Source organism: Microcaecilia unicolor, chromosome 2, assembly GCF_901765095.1.
Source record: "Microcaecilia unicolor chromosome 2, aMicUni1.1, whole genome shotgun sequence".
NCBI classification, from domain to species: domain Eukaryota; kingdom Metazoa; phylum Chordata; class Amphibia; order Gymnophiona; family Siphonopidae; genus Microcaecilia; species Microcaecilia unicolor.
Window position 1 is genome coordinate 246,978,297 of NC_044032.1, and position 18,363 is coordinate 246,996,659.

The 18,363-nt window shown below is 45.1% G+C and overlaps 1 protein-coding gene across 1 annotated transcript in view; it reads left to right on the forward strand.

The window, feature by feature from the left end:
• Positions 1 to 6,159: 6,159 nt before the first annotated feature.
• LOC115463407 (annexin A1-like) overlaps positions 6,160 to 18,363 on the forward strand; it is a 72,934-nt gene continuing 60,730 nt past the window's right edge. Inside the window, exons 1-2 of the mRNA XM_030193871.1 lie at positions 6,160 to 6,263; positions 16,043 to 16,134. Of these exons, the coding sequence (XP_030049731.1) occupies positions 16,057 to 16,134 (78 nt within the window). The 5' untranslated portion in view covers positions 6,160 to 6,263; positions 16,043 to 16,056. The remainder of the gene's footprint in view (positions 6,264 to 16,042; positions 16,135 to 18,363) is intronic.

Genomic DNA, 18,363 nt, shown 5'->3' on the forward strand with positions numbered 1-18,363 from the left:
CATAAAAAAAGATTTGGACAAATTTCTGTAGGTAAAGTCCATAAACTGCTATTAAGATTGACCTGGAGAAAGCTGCTGCTTATTTTGGAGATACGTAGCATGGAATATTGCTACTTTTTGAGATCCTGTCAGGTACTTGTGATCTGGTATGATGGATATAGGATACTGAGAAAGATCAACTTTTTAGTCTGACCCAGTATAGCAGCTATTCCCAAACTGTGGGTCACGACCCCAACTGGGGTTGCAGAATCCTCATCTGGGGTCACAAGCCATCAGCACAGCCTGGCCAAATTACAACCTTCCCTCTCTCCCACTGTCATGACAGCAGTAGCAGTAAAAGTAACAGCAAGCTACCCAGGTTCATTTCTCTGCACATGACACTCATAGTTTTGCCAGTCCCACCCACTCCAATGTAATCTTCCTGAGTACGTGTCTAGTAGAACCAGGGCTTTTTTTGAGGGGGTACTTGGGGGTACTGAGTACCGGCACCGTTTCCACTGTCTGCTAAGCTTGACCCATGGTTCTTGTATTTTAATGAAAGAGCTCAGGTTCTACATACAAATTCTGCCTTGTCATAGATTCTATGACTGGTTGCAGGGGTCCTGGCTATTGTAGGGTGGGCCCCTCAATGATCACTCCACCCCTGAAGGGTGGCCTGGCATTTAAGTACCGGCACCTTTTTTGCTAGACAAAATGCACTGAGTAGAACTAGTAGCTCTGCGTGCAGGGAGGTGGAACTGTGTGGCTTGCTGTTACCTTTACAGTTATTGCTGCCACTGCAGCAAATCCAGGAAGGCAGCAAGAGTGTCTGTGGGAGGGAGGTAGAGGAGAGAAAGGTGGTGATCGCAGGAGGGTGAGAGAGAGACAGGGAAATACTGGATGGAGAGGGAAGAATAATTGAAAGGTGATGCTGCACTGCGGGGGGGGGGGGGGGGGGGGGGGGAGATGATGCACAGAAGGGGGGACAAAGCGGGAGAGAGAGATAGAGAAGATGCTGCATGGCAGGTGGGAGAGACACACCTCAGCTAGTCACTCTCCATGCAGTCACATCCCTCCCCTGTAAATCCATTTGTTTAATTACATAAACACATATCCTTGTATTTATTCAAGTACATGCTCACACAGGCCCCCAACAATGAATCTGTAAGCACCCTCCCACCCCTATATCCACAACTCCCACCTTCAGCCTATCCTCCACACATGCATCCAACTCACACCCACTCTCAAACGACAGAAGGAGCTTGGAAATCTTGAGGATGAGGGGGATGAATCTGTGTGGGAGTGAACTTGAGCTGTGTGTGAGAGGTGTTAAGTTGGGGTGAGAGTGGATGAGTGATCAAGTCTGGGGGCTGGTGACCCTATGGCAGTAGTCTCCAACATGTGACCCTGGAAGTCCATTTTTGTGACCCTATACCAAGACAGAAAAATTGAAGGATGCAGCACTGTCGGGAGGTGGGTACAGAAAAGGACCCGTGAAGCTCCACTGGGTCTCGTGTGCCTGTGTGCTATGCACATCATATGAGGCACACACTACCTGAGCTTTGCAGGGCGTTTTCTCTACCCGCCTCCTGACTGTGCCGTATCCTTCAAGTTGAGCCAATTCAATTTTTTTGCCATTGATAGTTATTAATCACTTATCAGTTAGAATTAGAAACAATTGGGCTAGAAAGGAGATATCTGCTGTTGTTAAACCAAACCGTGCTCTTCAACCCCTTTCTGTCCCTCAGAGATCCTCTGTCCCCTGCTTTCCTGGGTTCAAATCCCATCCTTGTCTCCACCAGCAGCAAGGAAGAGTCAATATTGTGCTTGTTGGAGTTGTTAGTGAGACACCACCTAAATTGCTGCATTTAGTTCTGGGGGGCTGCACCTTGGTAAGGACATATCGATGAGGGATGTGGTTTTGAGACCCTGTCAAGAGCAGAGGAGAGGGCAAGCTGAGTAAATTCTCCATCTGAGCCAATAAACGCATGTCTTCCTTGTTCATCTATGAAATGTGTAAGAAATAACTCACTAGGCTCAAGCAGCCCTCCATGGGAGTTACTCATGAGCGTGTTTGGCTTAGAGCTTAAGGGTTGAGTAAATCCCCAGGAAGGATATCCAGCTGGGAAAACGAGTCTGTAGTACTGTGGGATATTGAACTTGGAAAGCTGCAAATACCAGACCCTCAACTGTCACAAGCAGAATTTCTGCTGAGAGGAACTATTGTTTTCAAGAAGAATATATTACATTGTCATTTACTAGGAAAACAAATGTGCAATCTCTATTCTACAGGATTTTTATTGTTTTTTTTTGTACGCAGAAAGATAAATGTGATGATATTTGGTTTTGCATCAAGGTGAAATGTAATGTTTTGCTGCAAAGACATATATAGACTGATAATTCACTTAGACTCTGCATTCAAAGTTTTTAGCCTATGAGAACTAAGAATAAAACAGACATGATCTGCAGAGCAGGATTAATACATAGGCAAACTAGGCATATGCCTTGGATGCAAATGTTTAGGAGGGACCCTCTGAATTGCTGCTAAGGCCCTGGTGAGAAAGCTGCAGGCAGAAAGATTGGCTGGGTGGGCGGAGGCCAGAGCAGTATCCTCTTCCCATACTCTTAGGGGCCCTTTCACTAAGCTGGGGCAGGGCTAACGCGTGGGTAGCGGCACGCCAAACCGACACTACCGCCCAGGTAGCATGGGCACCTGGTGGTAATTTCGAAGTTGGCGCATTGTTTCCTGCGGTAGAAAATATTTTTCTAATTTCTACTATGGGGACGTTTCTGGCGGTAATTGGCAGTGCGGCCCCAATAGCGCATGCTGCCTGATTACCGCACAAGTAGCATGTGAGCCATTACTGCTAGGTCAATTGGTGGTGGTAAGGGCTCAGGCAGTAAATAGCTGTGCGCTACTTTTCATTTTAGTGCATAGCCATTTACCACCCCAATTAAAAAAGGCCTTTTTTCCCAGCCGCAATAAAAAATGGCCCAGTGCACGCCAATTTCAAGTGTCCAAACTAGCGCACGACACTTTTTACCACAGCTTAGTAAAAGGGCCCCTTTGGTTGTTCTCCAGGCAACAACGAGCAGTGTTTCTTCCCTGTTGTGTCATCGTCTTCTGGTTTTCCCCTGCAGTGAGAACCAAGGGGGCTATTGTGGGACTTTAGAAATGCATTTTTATTATGATGGGGCACCCAATGGACTTGTTTGCCTAGGGCTTACCAAAGAGTTAGCTACGTGGGGCCACAGGGGCATGGGCCCCTGTAGATTTGGCCCTGGCTCCCCCGTCGCCAACCCCTTCAACCCCCCTCCCACCACCAACCCTCCCCCACTGCCGTCGGGTACCTTTGCTGGCGGGGGTCCCAAACCCCGCCAGCCGAAGTCCTCTTCTCCGGCGCGGCTGCATTGCTGATCTGCAAGTCTTCCATTTCTGTGAGTCTGATGTCCTGCACGTACGTGCTGATCCTGCAGATCAGCAACGTGGCCGCGCCAGAGAAGAGGACTTCGGCTGGTGGGGGTTAGGGACCCCACGCCAGCAAAGGTACCCGACGGTGACAGCGGCAGCAGGGGAGGATTGGCGGTGGGGGGAATGGGGGGGTCGAAAGGGTTGGCAATGGGGGGGTCAAAGGTGGTGGTGGGGCAGGGGGGGTTCAAAAATGGCGGGGGGGGGGGGGGGTCAGCGGCGCTGGGGGGCTAAAATGTGCCCACTCACCTCAGGCTCTAGACTCCCTTCCCACCAAAGACTGGCTATGCCCCTGCACCAGACCACAAGAGTCCAAAATAGAGAGGTAAAGTTTATTAATAAGGGACCATCTTTAACACTGGGTGGTCCTTTGCCAATAACCTTTACCTCTCTATTTTGGCCTCTTTTTTTTTTTTTTGTTACATTTGTACCCTGCGCTTTCCCACTCATGGCAGGCTCAATGCAGCTTACATGGGGCAATGGAGGGTTAAGTGACTTGCCCAGAGTCACAAGGAGCTGCCTGTGCCTGAAGTGGGAATTGAACTCAGTTCCTCAGGACCAAAGTCCACCACCCTAACCACTAGGCCACTCCTCCACTCCACTCTTATGGTCTGGTGCCACTTTCCTGTGTCCCTCCTATGTTTGTTACACTGACTATACTTAGTGATAAATCATTTAAGAAGGATGTACATAGTTTAGTTTAATTTCACATTTATTTATCACAAAAAACTCTAAAGCACTCCAGGTATATCATCATTCAAAAAAGCAAACAAGCAAATATGCAATTCAAAATAAAATTACCATAATGATTATTTTTAAAAATGTTTTTAAATCTTTGTTTTAGTGTGGTGGGACCATGTGTGGTGAATCATGCCTCACAAATGCAGCAACTTCAATTAGAGTTCCTTTTACTAAGCTACATTAAAAAGTGACCTTAGTGCACCCTTACGCAGGTCTTTTCTGCTTGCTAAAGCCATTTTTAATGCAGTAGTAAAATGGACAATTTTCTATTTTTCAATTAGCATGCACCATTAAAAAATATTAGCCCTTGAGCATTTACCGACTCCTATGCAAATCAGTTAGGGGGAAATTCTATATATGGCATCTTAAAAATTGTTGTAAAACCACCCGGTTAGCGTGATCTATAAACTACACCAAAAATTATGTGTAGTTTATAGAATGCTCTCACGCGCCGTTCTTGTGATTAAAATTTAGGTGCACCCATTTAGGCCACCTAAAACCAGGCCTAAATACCTGCGCTTAAGGTATGTGCAGATCCGGTGTATTCTCTAATAGTGCGCATAGTTTTTTGAAACGCCCACAGCCCGCCCATTCCTCGCCAATGGTCATGCCCATTTTCAACTGCACGTGTTAGAATTTACACGCACCGCATTATAGAATACGCCTAGAAAGTTTTGCGTAATTGGCTTTAATTCGAATTAAAGCCAGTTAGTGCTGCTAATTGGTTGTTAAGTACCAATTATCGGCTCTGATTGGCTAGTTAATTAAGTTGTGCGTGCAATTTTAAATTAGCATGCGCAACTTAAGGTGCCATATATAGAATTTGGGGGTTAGTGTGCGGTAATGTAGATAAGCTGATTGATTAGTGCAGAAATGCCCACTCTCCACTCTTCAGACACACCCCTATGCTTTGTGGAGGAGAAGTGCTGTTGCTGAGACTATTGAATGCTGGGACCGATGGTGATAGACTTTCACTTTTAGCAGATGATGTGTTGGTACCTCCCTATAGGTTCTATTTTTTACATCAGTGGCGTAGCCACAGGTGGGCCTGGGTGGGCCAGGGGCCACCCAACAGTAGTACATGTTTAGTGGTAGCTGGTGGGGATCCCCAGCTCCACCAGTTGAAGACCTCCCCCTGATGGTAATGAAAACGCTACTCTCCTTGATACTGCATGCTCAGTCTTCAGCGCATGCCTGCTGCAGACTGTCAAGGTGGAAAGAAGCGTTTTCTCACCAGCTGAGATATTTTTTTGGTGGGGGGGGGGGGGGGAGAAAACTTGGTGCCCACCCACTTCTTGCCTAGGCCCACCCAAAATCTGTTGTTTGGCTATGCCCCTGTTGTTCATTCTGACATGTGTAATTCTTTACATTTGATATATGCGCATCTGAGCTTATATTTGGACATCTGTTGCAGGCAGTATAGCCGAAACAAAGCCTGTGTCGAGTTATTTTAGCAATCACGTGCCTTCACATATGTTTTCTGAGCCGTTGTCAATAAAGTTCCCATTTTGAAGACACTATTGGCTGCACAGGATTTTTTGGTCATCTTCCCTGTTTTGTTGCTGCCACGCTCTACAGGAACAGGAACCCCAAGGTAATTTTTCTTGTATGTAGTACAGAGAATTATAGCAAGGAATCCTGGATGAACTGTGCATCACCGCAAGTGCAAGGGGACTTTGTTTTTCCACATCACATTCGCTGCGATAGCCACACATATTTCACAGTGGATCAAAATAGTTAACTAAAATGAAACTGGGCAACTAAAATTTTCCTACTTAAGGGCAACCTCTTCCCCAGTCCCAGCAGCAGATGACACATTTTTCAATAGTTTTATTTTGTCCTGTTTCTTTTTTTTAATTCTAACCTGAAATGCATTGCATTTTCTGGGCATGTCCTTCACTAAATCTTCAGAGAGAAGGGCAGCCAATCGCCATAGCTGGGGAAACAGTCTTCTTCCGTTGCTAGGTGTGGCTCTTCTGCACTTTATAAAAATCACCAGCTTAAGGCTTAATTCCTCCTGTTTGCTCATACTGTAGCTCCTGGTGAATTAACAGTCTTGTGCTGTCTTGGACAAGTAAGTTTTTGTTGGTATTTTATATATATAATATATATTTATACTTATGGCTGTTCAGAGAATACTTTACAGGAAGACTTCAGTGGCATGTCTGTATCTGTGTGCAATAGCATTTGTTGGCATGGGTGTGACCCTAGCATTTTACTGACACTGTGTTTTACAAGCATTGTGATATGTTAATCATGCAACTATCAGTGTTCCTTTTTCAAGTCTTTTGCCTGTGAAAGGACTCTGCTGTACAGTTTCTTGTAATGTTGAAAGGCTGCTTTGGACTTTTTCTCCCTTGCTAAAACTGTGGCAAAGAGGCTCTGGCTGCACTCGAACAGCTGCATGAGTCACAGGAAATGAATGTTCCATGTCTGGAAAAATTTAAATTAAAAAAAAATAGTGGTTTGCGTTGGCTTGCAGCACTTCTCTGATTAACTGCTTCCCATCCACTGCCCTAACAGCACTGTTGGGTTCATTTTGCAGGTTTGCCCTACCCTCTTTGATTTCAGCTTAATTTGGAAGGTACTCAGGCTTGCTAGTGACTCTACGTTTCCTGAAGTGTACTGCCACATTAGAGTGTGCCACTGAAGTTAAGTGGATACAGTGAGACCTGTGGCAAAACGCATGTTAATGCAAGCTAGTGCCTTCTAGTACATTTTACGCTTTGCTGGCAGTTTGATAACTGGGTGTCTCTTTCTAAGTGCTCCGATGCTGCATGGGGAGCATCTATTCTATAACTGCTTCGGGGCGCCCAGATCCCAAAATAGAATACTATTGTAACCCGGAATCAGCGTGCCTAAAATTTAAGCACCCATAATTACACCAGCCTGATGCTAGCACCACCTACGCAGTAATTTGCTTGAGGTGACATGGTGAAGTATGTCATCAAATCCTAGAAAGAAAAATAAAGTAAGTAACTCTGGGATCCTTTTACTAAGCTGCGGTAAAAGGGGGCCTGCGCTTGCATCAGTGCGTGGTTTTGACGTGCGTCGAGGTCCTCTTTTACTGCAGAGGATAAAAGGATGGGTTTTTTTCTCAAAAAGAAATGACCATGCGGTAAGTGAACCACTTGCCACGAGGCCATTTCAGGGGGGAGGGCACTTACCACCACCCATTGAGGTGGCGGTAAGGGCTCCTGCACTAACCCGGTGGAAACCCGATTACCGCCGGGCACCGGCATAACAAAAATAGAAAATTTTTGTAGAGCTGAAAATGGTGCATGCAGAGGTTGGTAGCCCAGCGGTAGTTCTGGATTGGCATGCGACAAGCCTTTTGCCGTGCACCAACCCTTTAGTAAAAGGACCCTTAAGAGCCAGGGAGTAGCCAGACTTCGGTGGGTGGGGGGTCCAGAGCCCGAGGTGAGGGGGCACATTTTAGCCCCCCACAGTGCCGCCGCCCCTCCCCTGTCCCTTTCAACCCACCTCCCACCGCCACCAACCCTCCCCTGCCACCGCCAGGTACCTTTGCTGGCAGGGGTCACTACCCCCACCAGCCGAAGTCCCGTTCAGTGCCAGACTCTGAGTCTGGTGCGTTCGCTGATCTGGATTCTGTTTCTGTGAGTTCTGACATGCTGCACGGAACGTGCAGGAAGTCAAGATTCACAAAAACAGAATCCAGATCAGCAACACGCCAGAGACCAGCGCTGAAGAGGACTTCGACTGGCAGAGGTTGGAGACCCCCGCCAGCAAAGGCGGCGGGAGGGGGGGGGGGGTCGAATGTGATGGGGCAGGGTCGGCGGTAGGGGGAGGGGTAAAAGCAGGGGGGCTAGGGCTAAATCTGCGGGGGCCCATGGCCCCACCTAGCTGCACCCCTGCTAAGAGCACTTAAATATGCAAAGGGCATAAAATTTAGGAACCCTTTTACTAAGCCACGATAGGCACTAGCACATGCCAACCTTGTCCAGCAGTAATGTGCTGATCTCTGCGAGCTAATACTGTGCTAAAAATAGTTTCTATTTTTTAGCACAGGAGGTGTGTCTCTGGGTATAGAGGTGGTGTGCCCTGTGCTAACCAAGTGGCATGAGTACTTTGCTGTATGCTGCCCCATTAGCACAGATTAGTGCGGGAGCCCTTACCGCCTAGTAAATAGATGGCAGTAAGGGCTACCATGCTAATAGCCATGCGCCAATTGGGAAATTAGTAAGTAGCCATTACAGAACAAAATACAAATGCAGCCATGTAACCACTACACCAAACATTGCCGCAATCCCCTGGATTCTATATAGTGCACTTGGATTCTATAACATTGTGCATAACTTAATTAGCTTAACAAGCTAATGAGTGCTGATAACAGCACTTAGCAAGCAATAATGAGCACTAATTGGCACTGATTAGAATTTAGGTACACACTGTAATGATGTGCACCAAACCTCTGTGTGGAGACAAAAAGGGGTATGGTTATGGCCGGGGAAATGGGTGTTCCATGGGCGCTGCAAAATTTAGGCACCTAGTTATAGAATCCATGGCCCAGTGTGCCTAAATCTACTCGCTGAGATCTACACCAGGTTTTTGTTGGCGTAAATGGATGAACGCAGCTATCGGTGCTGAAATATCAACTAAGCATATTCTATAATCAGTGCCTAAATCTAGGTGCCGATTTTAAAATATGCTTAGTCGGCACAGATTTCAGCGCTAATTTTTTAGGCACCATGTATAGAATCTCCTCCAATATGTGGTAAACCCACATGCTACAAATAGTGCCAGCCACTTTTTAGCGTGGCTTAGTAAAAGGGTCCCTTAGTATGATTACCCCACCCTAACTGGCTAAAGTAGGGTTAATGGGGGAGCACTTAGCCCTTCCTATTATTTATTTATTTTTATTTATTTATTTATTTGTAGCATTTGTATCCGACATTTTCCCAACAATTTGCAGGCTCAATGTGGCTTACACTCAGGGCCTGATGCACAAAGCCTACCATGCTTGAAACATTTGCTTTAGACCAGTTGTAGCCTATCTAAAGCAAACATTATTTACGTGTAATGCACAAAAGGGATTCTGCATCCCTTATACCATTTCCTGTAGCAGCTATCAAGAACCCTATACAAATACACTGCAAGGACCTTATTAATATTAAAATGAGCATTCTGAGTAATGCACAGACTTGAGCGCCTACCTTTTAACATGCAATATTTTGTGGCAGGTTTGGACCTGTCCTTATGGGGAACAGTTTGCTTGCACTATAGTGCAAGCAGACTGCTCCGCATGGCAGGCACTCACAAACCCCCAACACCCCAAATCTGACACCCCTGCAGACTCAACCAGATCAACCCCAAGATCTTAGCTTCCCTGATGGTCTGGTGGGCCCTGTCCCACTCCACATTCCCTCCTGCCGAGCAAAGAATTCTTGGTGGTCAGCTGGACCCTGATCCCCTCCCCCCGCACCCTCTTCTGGACCCACCCAAACAAAAATCTCTATGGTGGTCTAGTGACCCACCTCCCCTTCCCACCCCACCCTATACCTTAAAACATTGGAGGTAGGAAGGCAAGAGCAACACCTCCTCCCTTCTGCTTCTGGGCCTGCCCTTCACAAAATGGCAGCGCTCAGCTCCTGCCCAGTGCATGCTGTGATGCACTGGGAGGGGCTAGGTACCATATAAGGAGTGCCTAAATTTAGTCATGGGTCCAGTTAAGCACAGTTTATAGAATAGTGCTAAGCACTTTTTTTCCACGCTGATTTTTCCTGCGCCATATATATAATCGAGTCCTTAGTGCTGAAAAACAGTGCTAAGCTCATAAATATTTTCCTCTGCCCTAAATCTGCCCCTGTTGCCACCTACTTTTAATACACCAGCACCAGTCATTTTTTAAATATGACTTGGTTAAAGGAACCCAAGGTGCGCTAAGCCTTAATTCGAGCTTAGCGCACATAAAAACAGGATACTGCAGGTAGCACTCAGGCAAATTTCTCTCATGAATATTCATTGTGGATATCCTGAGAACCTTACTGGCTGGGGTGCTTCCAGGACCAGGTTTGGGAACCGCTAACCAGTTCGCACAGGTACATTATTGTGTGCTAACCGGTTGGTGCATGGATAGTTCAGGACCCTTATTGCCTCCAAAATAGGAGGTGGTAAGTGCTGCTGTGGTAATTTAAATTTTAAAAATGGCCATGCGCCTGGTCATTGATCAAAAAATAAAACATTTGTAGTTTCCATGGCATGGTAAATTGGCCTTAGCACTAAGGAAAGAACTGTGTAAGAACACACTAAAGCTACTTTTTACTGTGGCTTAGTAAAATGGACCCCTAAGTTGAGAATTCAGCCCTAGTAAATTTTCATAGATACCAGTTTAGGAGCATAAATCTCAGAGAAGTCCTTTTATTAAGTTGCAGTAAGCACTAGCATGTGCTTTTACTGCAGTTTATAAAGACATCCTGCGGTAAATTCCCATTCAGCTCATGCTACACATGCACTAAAATAAATAGTATTTTAATGAGGAGGGGGTGTGGCTCAGGGTGGAGAGTGGGAGTGCACTAAGGGGTCCTTTTACTAAGCTATGGTAAAAAGTGGCCTGAAGCAATGCGAGTGCGTATTTTGGGTGTGCGCTAGGCCATTATTTTTACTGTGTATAGGAAAAAGGGCCTTTTTTTAAGGGGCGGAAAAAGGACATGTGCTAAAATTGAAACTAGTGCGTGTCCATTTTTGGCCTGAGAACTTACTGCCACCCACTGACCTAGCAGTAAGGGCTCATGCGCTACATATGTGGTGACCGGTTGGCATGTGCCAACTGCCGATTAACGCTGGAAATGCTGTGTGCAGTAGGAAATAAAAACATCATTTGTCTCAGCATTATGAGTGCACATCAAATCCAAAATTACTGCCCGGGGGGGGGGGGGGGGGGGGGGGCGCTAGCTTGGAACTAGTCTCGTTTTGGCACATGCATGCATGTAGAGCCTACCTCGCCTTTGAAAAAGGGACCCTAATTGATTAGTGCAGAATTACCACAGGAGCCCTTACCACCAACAAAATGGGTGTTAGTAGGGGCTTCTGCACAATTTTTTTTAATGACCTAACACTAATGGCAACATTAGTGCAGTGGCGTACCAAGGGCGGGGCGGTGGGGGCGGTCCGCCTCGGGTGCACTGCTGCAGGGTGCAGAGAGCAGCCGTGTTCTTGTCGGCTCCGCTGGTTCCCTGCTCCCTCTGCCCCGGAACAGGTTACTTCCTGTTCCAGGGCAGAGGGAGCAGGGAGCCAGTGGAGCCGACAGGCGCGCGGCTGCTCTCTGCACCCTCCAGCAGCCAAGAATGCACCTGGGGGGGGGGAGGGGCTTGAGGTGCCGGGGAGGGGGGTGTCATTGCACCTGGGGGGGGGGGGTGTCGTGCTGCACCCTGGGGGGACAGATGCCGCTGCACCTGGGGGGGGGGATGCACAGCGGCGATCTGCCCCGGGTGGCAGCCAACTTAAGATCGCTACTGCATTAGTGCATGGCCAATAAAGCAAAAAATAGAAGCTTGGCCACTGTACTGCTGTGGTAAAAATGGTCTTAGCCAACTTTTACTGCAGCTTGATAAAAGGACCCTAAAGTTATGAGTCTATCAGGCTCAATGTTTTCCTTTTAAAATTCCATATCACCTTTTATTTTTGTGCAGGAAAGGTGAAACAACGGCATGCCTTGATTCTTCCCCCTCCCCTCATATTCAAAGCTACTGAACCAGCCAGAAACGGCCACTGACTGGTTGAATAGCGTTTGGTGCCTAAGCATTAATATTCAGCGCAAGATAACCGGCTATCTCTGCTGAATATTCACGGTGAGCGCTGAAAAGTTAACCGGCTGTATCACATGATAACCAGCAATATTCAGCACTGACCCACAAAGTTTAGTGGGCAGATTGGATGCTTAGCTAGTTAAGGGGCCCTTTTACCAAGCTGTGGGGAAAAGGGCCCTGTGCTGGTAGCAGGGGCCCATTTTTCCCATGCGCCAGAGTCCTTTTTACACCGCAGCAGGCAAAAAAGCCCCCGGCACACATGGCCATGCGGGAAGAGAACTCTTACCGCATGGCCATGCAATTGGGAGCCCCTACTGCCACCCATTGAGGTGGCAATTAGGACTCCCGCGCTAATACAGCGCGCTGCCCAATTACTACCAGGTTACCATCGCGCAAGCCATTTCTGTTTCCCCCCCTCCAGAAATAGCGTGCGCTCTGGGCGGGATTACCGTCGGCGGTCACATTGGGCCGGCGGCAGTCCCTAAAGAGCGAGCGGTAAGCTTGCATTGTGCTTACTGCCACTCTGTAAAAGGGCTCCTCAGTTGGCAATGGCCAAGCACCCCCCCCCCCCTAGATATTCAGTGCCGATCACCAGAAATGACCTGGCATTGAGGATCCAGGTTCAGCTGCAGTGTAGCCTAGTGGTTAATGCAGTGGACTTTGATCCTGGGGAGCTGGGTTCAATTCCTACTGCAGCTCCTTGTGACTCTGGGTAAGTCACTTAACCCTCCATTGTCCCAGGTACAAAAAAAAAATAAGTACCTGTATATAACATGTAGACTACTTTGAATGTAACCACAGAAAGGCTGTATATCAAGTCCCCTTTGTTTTCTATGAACTGGTTTTTCAGGTTTTCAAATACATCTTGGCTGCAAATAATATATTTTATGCAAGACGGGCCAAGAAGAATCATAAACCACTCCCATTATCTAGGCATTTAACCATGACCAGCATTCCTGAATTGATCTGCCCTAGGGGCAAACTAGGTACAAGGATTTGAAATTTATTTATTTATTTATTGCATTTGTATCCCACATTTTCCCACCTATTTGTAGGCTCAATGTAGCTTACATAGTTTTGGTATGACATTATCATTACAGGATATCAGATACAATTAGTAGTGTGCAGATATTGAGTAAGGGAAGAAAGAAGGAAGTGATTAGGCAGGTAAGTATAGAAGGTAGACTTTCATAGCTGGGTGGGTTGGTGAAGTGGATTAGAGAAGATTCCATAAAAATGCATAAAAAATGTGATGCAAATATAACATCAAAACAGATACAACTCTAGTGCAGTATAAACTAATAGCAGTAATCATAAACAACCTTGCCTTCACAATCTGATTGAAGATAAGCCAAGACTTGGTCAACCAGCAAGGATTTGGTTTTCTTATCTTTTTCCAGATATGACTCTAGGGAAGGTAAATTCCACAATCAAGGCATAGAGAAATTAAACATTACCTGGTACAAGTAGCTTTGCTACCGATTAATTGGAACAGTCAATAGAGCATATTGGGATGATCTAAGGTCTTTTACAAAGTTGATGGCAGTGTAACAATTGAGGGCGCTGAAAATGATAAAGGGGATGGGGTGACTTCCCCATGAAGAAAGGCTAAAGGGGGAGATTCTATATATGGCACCTAAAAAAATCAATGCTAAGTGTATTCTATAAGCGACACCTAGATTTAGGTGCTGTATATTGAATCCGTTTAGTTGATATATCAGCACCTAAAACTACGTGTCTCAATTTACACCAATGAAAATGTGGCGTAAATCCTTGCATCTAGATTTAGGCGCACTGGGCCATATTCTATAACTATGTACGTAAATTTGGGAACGCTCACAAAATGCAAATTTCTCGCCCATAACCATGCCCCTTTTTGCCTGTGTGCTTTAGAACTTAGGCGCACTGCATTACAGAACGCGCTTAGCAAGTTATGTGCATAAATTCTAATTATTGCCAATTAGTTCTCATTATTGCTTGTTAAGTGCTGTTATCAATGTTGATTAGCTTGTTAAGCCAATTAAGTTACATGCATTGTTATAGAATGCACTTGAATTTCAGCGCGGATCTCATCTCTAGGTGCACTATATAGAATCCAGGGGAAAACAGCTAGGGCTCTTCAACTTGCAGAAGAGATGGCTGAGAGGAGATATGATAGAGGTCTATAAAATACTAAGTGGAGTGGAACTGGTAGACGTGAATTACTTGTTTACTAGGGGGCATGCAATGAAGCTACTAAGTAGTAAATCTAAAACAAATCAGAGAAAATATGTCTTCACTCAAAGTGTAATTAAACTCTGGAATTTGTTACCGGAGAATGTGGTAAAAGCACTTGGCTTAGCAGGGTTTAAAAAAAAGGTTTCCATTACGTTCATTCCCACTATTCCAGGACAAATGGGTAGTTATGTCCATCGACCAGCAGGTGGAGATAGAGAATACAGAACTGAGCATCGCTACATAGCTCCCTGCTAGCAGCTCAGCTCCTCAGTATCTTCTATCTCCAAGCAGGTGGATGGACAGACTTCCTCTGTCTCTGGTTCTGAGGCTTTGCTCCTGGTCCAGTTGGTTAACTGGTTCCTGGTTGAGCATAGTGGGCAGACATACCTGGTGGTGCTGGGTCCCTGTCGTGCTTTCCCCCAGGGGCGTAGCTACGTGGGGCCACAGTGGCATGGGCCCCCACAGATTACACCCTGGCCCCCTCTACATTAGACCCACCATCGCCGCCCGCCCCGCCCCACCACCGCATCAGGTACCTTGTTTGCTGGCGGGGGTCCCCAAACCCCGCCAGCCGAAGAGTCTTCTTCAGCGCCGGTCGACTCCGGCGCCTTCGTTGTGGGATCATCTGTTTCTGACGCCTTACGCCTATATTGTTATAGAATATTCTTGAATTTTGGCGCGGATCTCTAGGCATGCTCTTCAACTTGAAGAAGAGACGGCTGAGGGCAGAACCTTCAAAACACTGCTATTTGTCTAATGTTCAATTCACATAAATATGACCATGTTACTCCATATCTCAAGGAAGCCCACTGGCTTCCAGTAAGCCACCCTATTACCTATAAACTTTTACTACTTGTCTTCAAAATGTTGCAAACAGAACAACTCCACTATCTCTTCCGTTACTTTGTTCCTTACTGCCCAGCTCAAACACTAAAATCAGCACAGCAAAATCAATTAGTCATCCCAAGTTATTGAGAGATAATTCACGAACATACAAGAGGACACATAGGGATCCTTTTACTAAGCTGCAGTAGAACGTGGCCTGCGGTAGTGTGGGCATGTGTTCTGGCCGCATGCGGGGCCATTTTTTAAAACCGCGGCTGAGGAAAAGGGCTTGTTTTAAATGAGCCTGGAAATGGATGTTCTCCGAAATTAAAACTAGTGTACACCTATTTACGGCTTGAGCCCACATAGGAATATAATGGGTGTCTCGGTGTTTACCACCAGCTGATTTCTACTATGAGCTAAAAACGCTACCGTGGCATAGTAAAAGACCCCTTAAATCAGACCTCTTGACCATCCATTTGTGATACATTAACTTTCTAACATACAAATTATCATGCATCATTTTCACTGTTTGCATTTTCTAAAGTTTGCATGGAAACCTTGCCCTTATAATTTTTGCAAAAAGGAAGAGAATTCACTTTAATGCTGTATCACGCCAATGATGAATTATCCCATGGTTTTAAGCATAAGGAGCTAATTCCTAGGTGTGTAACCTTTATTTCTGAAGGCTTTCTTGTAGACCATACTTTAGGTGTGTGGGATCATTAGTACATATTCAGTTTGTTAGCAAGCCTAAAAAAAAATCTAGTATGTGCTAAATTGGTTTAATGCATATCCCTCTATGAGTTAACACAAGTTAAGTCCACTAACATGCATTAACAATTTTTTTTACTAAATGTGTCAAACTTAAAAGTCAGAAAATTGTGAAAAATGGGCAAAAAACTGAAAATGTATTCGTTGTGCACATCCATATGAAACAATGTTTCAAATCATCCATTTTGGTGCTTGAAATCTTCTGTCAGATAACACAATTGCTGAGTAATATTTTTTAATGTTCATATTATTTGCTGTCTATTTTTTTTAGGAAGCTGAACCATCATGTATCGTTCCTCTGCTGTGCAAGAATTTCTAAAGCAGGCATTATACCTTGATAGCCATGGAGGGCTCAGCACTACTGTAAGTATACATGACAAGGGCAACACATAAAAATTAAGATAATTTGACAGTAAATTATTTCCACCAGCAATGATTATGATGGACAGGGACAATGCAGTTCTGAATATTGTGTAGACACTACCCATAGTGACAATTAAGCTGTGGAATGGGTTGTTGGAAAATGTGATCCAGGTTGATAGTGTACTTGGGTTTAAAATAGGCTTGGGCGAGTTCCTGGAGAACACATCTATTAACAGTAATTAGAGACAGAGAAACAGAAAAATGAAGGCAGATAAAGAACATTGACCCAATATTCAAAATGGTTTAACTGGGCAGGAGAGGCTTCTACCCAGTTAAAGCTTCCTAGCAACCCGGCATCTGATATTCAGTGGCTTTTAAATGGTTAATACCGCTGAATATCACCGCTAACTGTCCATCTCCTAATTGGTTAGGTTAGGGGCAGGCTGTGCGCTGAGTGTGGGTGGAGTCCCTACTTAGCTGGTTAGCAGCAATTTTCAGTCCGCTAACCTGCTATCCTAACTTTATGTGCTAAAGTTAACCGGGCACCAGTCTGAATGTCAACTGGAGCCTAGGTATTTTCCAGGTGATCACTGATACCTGGATATTCAATACTGGAGTCAGGTCACAGTGGCTGTGACACTGCATACTGCAATGGGTTGAATATTAGGCATCATATGACTTATCCAAGTAGACTTAGGAGCTCTTTTTCGAAAGAGAAAAAAGTCCAAAAGTGTCATAAAGCACCATTTGGACGTTTTTCTTCTCAAAACATCCAAATTGGTATTTTCGAAACCTATTTTGCAGATGCTTATCTATACAATTCATCTGCAGTGCGTCCAAATCACAAGGGGGTGTGTCAGAGCATTTTGAAAGCAGGATTAGGGCATTGGATGTTTTAAAGCCATAGTGGAACAAAACAAAAACGTCCAGGACTAAAACTAAGATGTTTTGGTCTAGACCTGTTTTCAGAACGAATAAGACACAAAAAGGTGCCCTAAATGACCAGATGACCACTGGAGAGAATCACGGGTGACCCCCCCAATACCCCCCAGTTGTCAATGACCCCTTCCCACACCCCAAAAATGTGAAGAAAAATATGACTCACCAACCTCTATGACAGCCTCAGATGTTGAAGTCAGGTCTATTAGAGCAGCATGCATATTCCTGGAGTAGTATAAAGGTTGGTGCAGTGCACTATGGCATAGGGGACCCAAGTCCCTATCTCCCTCTACCTGTCACACTTGTGGTGGAAACTGTGACCCCTCCCAAACGCACCAAAACCCTACTGTACCCACATATAGGTGCCCCCTTAACCCATAAGGGCTATTGTAGTGGAATACAGTGGGGGACAGTGTGGTTTGGGTGTGTTTTGGAGGGATCAGGGGACTAGATAAGGGAGCAAAGGAGAGATGTATACCTGGGAGCAATTTTACGAAGTGCATAGAAGTGCCCTCCAGGTTGCCCCATTGCTCTCCTGGGATGTCTGGGGGACCAGTCTACTAAATATGCTGGCTCCTCCTACATCTCAATGGCATGAATCTCTATGTTTTGCACTTATTCGGTTTTCTTAGGAGACTCCTCTTACTACCTGGTTAAGACTAATGACTGAAGTGCAAAAGACTGATCTTGAAAAGAATGGTCTTAATCTTTTAAGTTTCCACAATGAATTAAAGACATTCAAGACTACTTTGGAAATCAAAAGAAAGAAACAATTAGGAACTTCAAGATTTTCATTGTTGAATCCAAAGAATAAGTAACATTATCAGTCTTAAAATTTGAAATGGTTATTGGGTGATAAGGGCTAGTTACTATCATAAATTTCATTTTATTAGTATTAAGTTTCAGTTTATTTATTTTATTTTATTTATTTATTTGTTGCATTTGTATCCCACATTTTCCCACCTATTTGTAGGCTCAATGTGGCTTACATAGTACCGTGATGGCGATCGCCAATTTCAGTAAGAGAGATACAGAGTGGTTTAAAATTACGAGCCCAGGATTCCATTAAGGCGATATCTACTTTGATTTTGTTTGCAATCTCATGTAATTCTATGATGAATGGGATATAAATTATAACATCATCAGCATATATGAATGCTGAAAACTCATTTAATCATAATGTTAAACAAAATAGGTGACAGAGGAGAGCCCTCTGGCACTCTATTACAAGAAACCCATGACAATGACGTAGTACACAGTTGCTTAACTTGGCAAGACCTAAAATCCAGA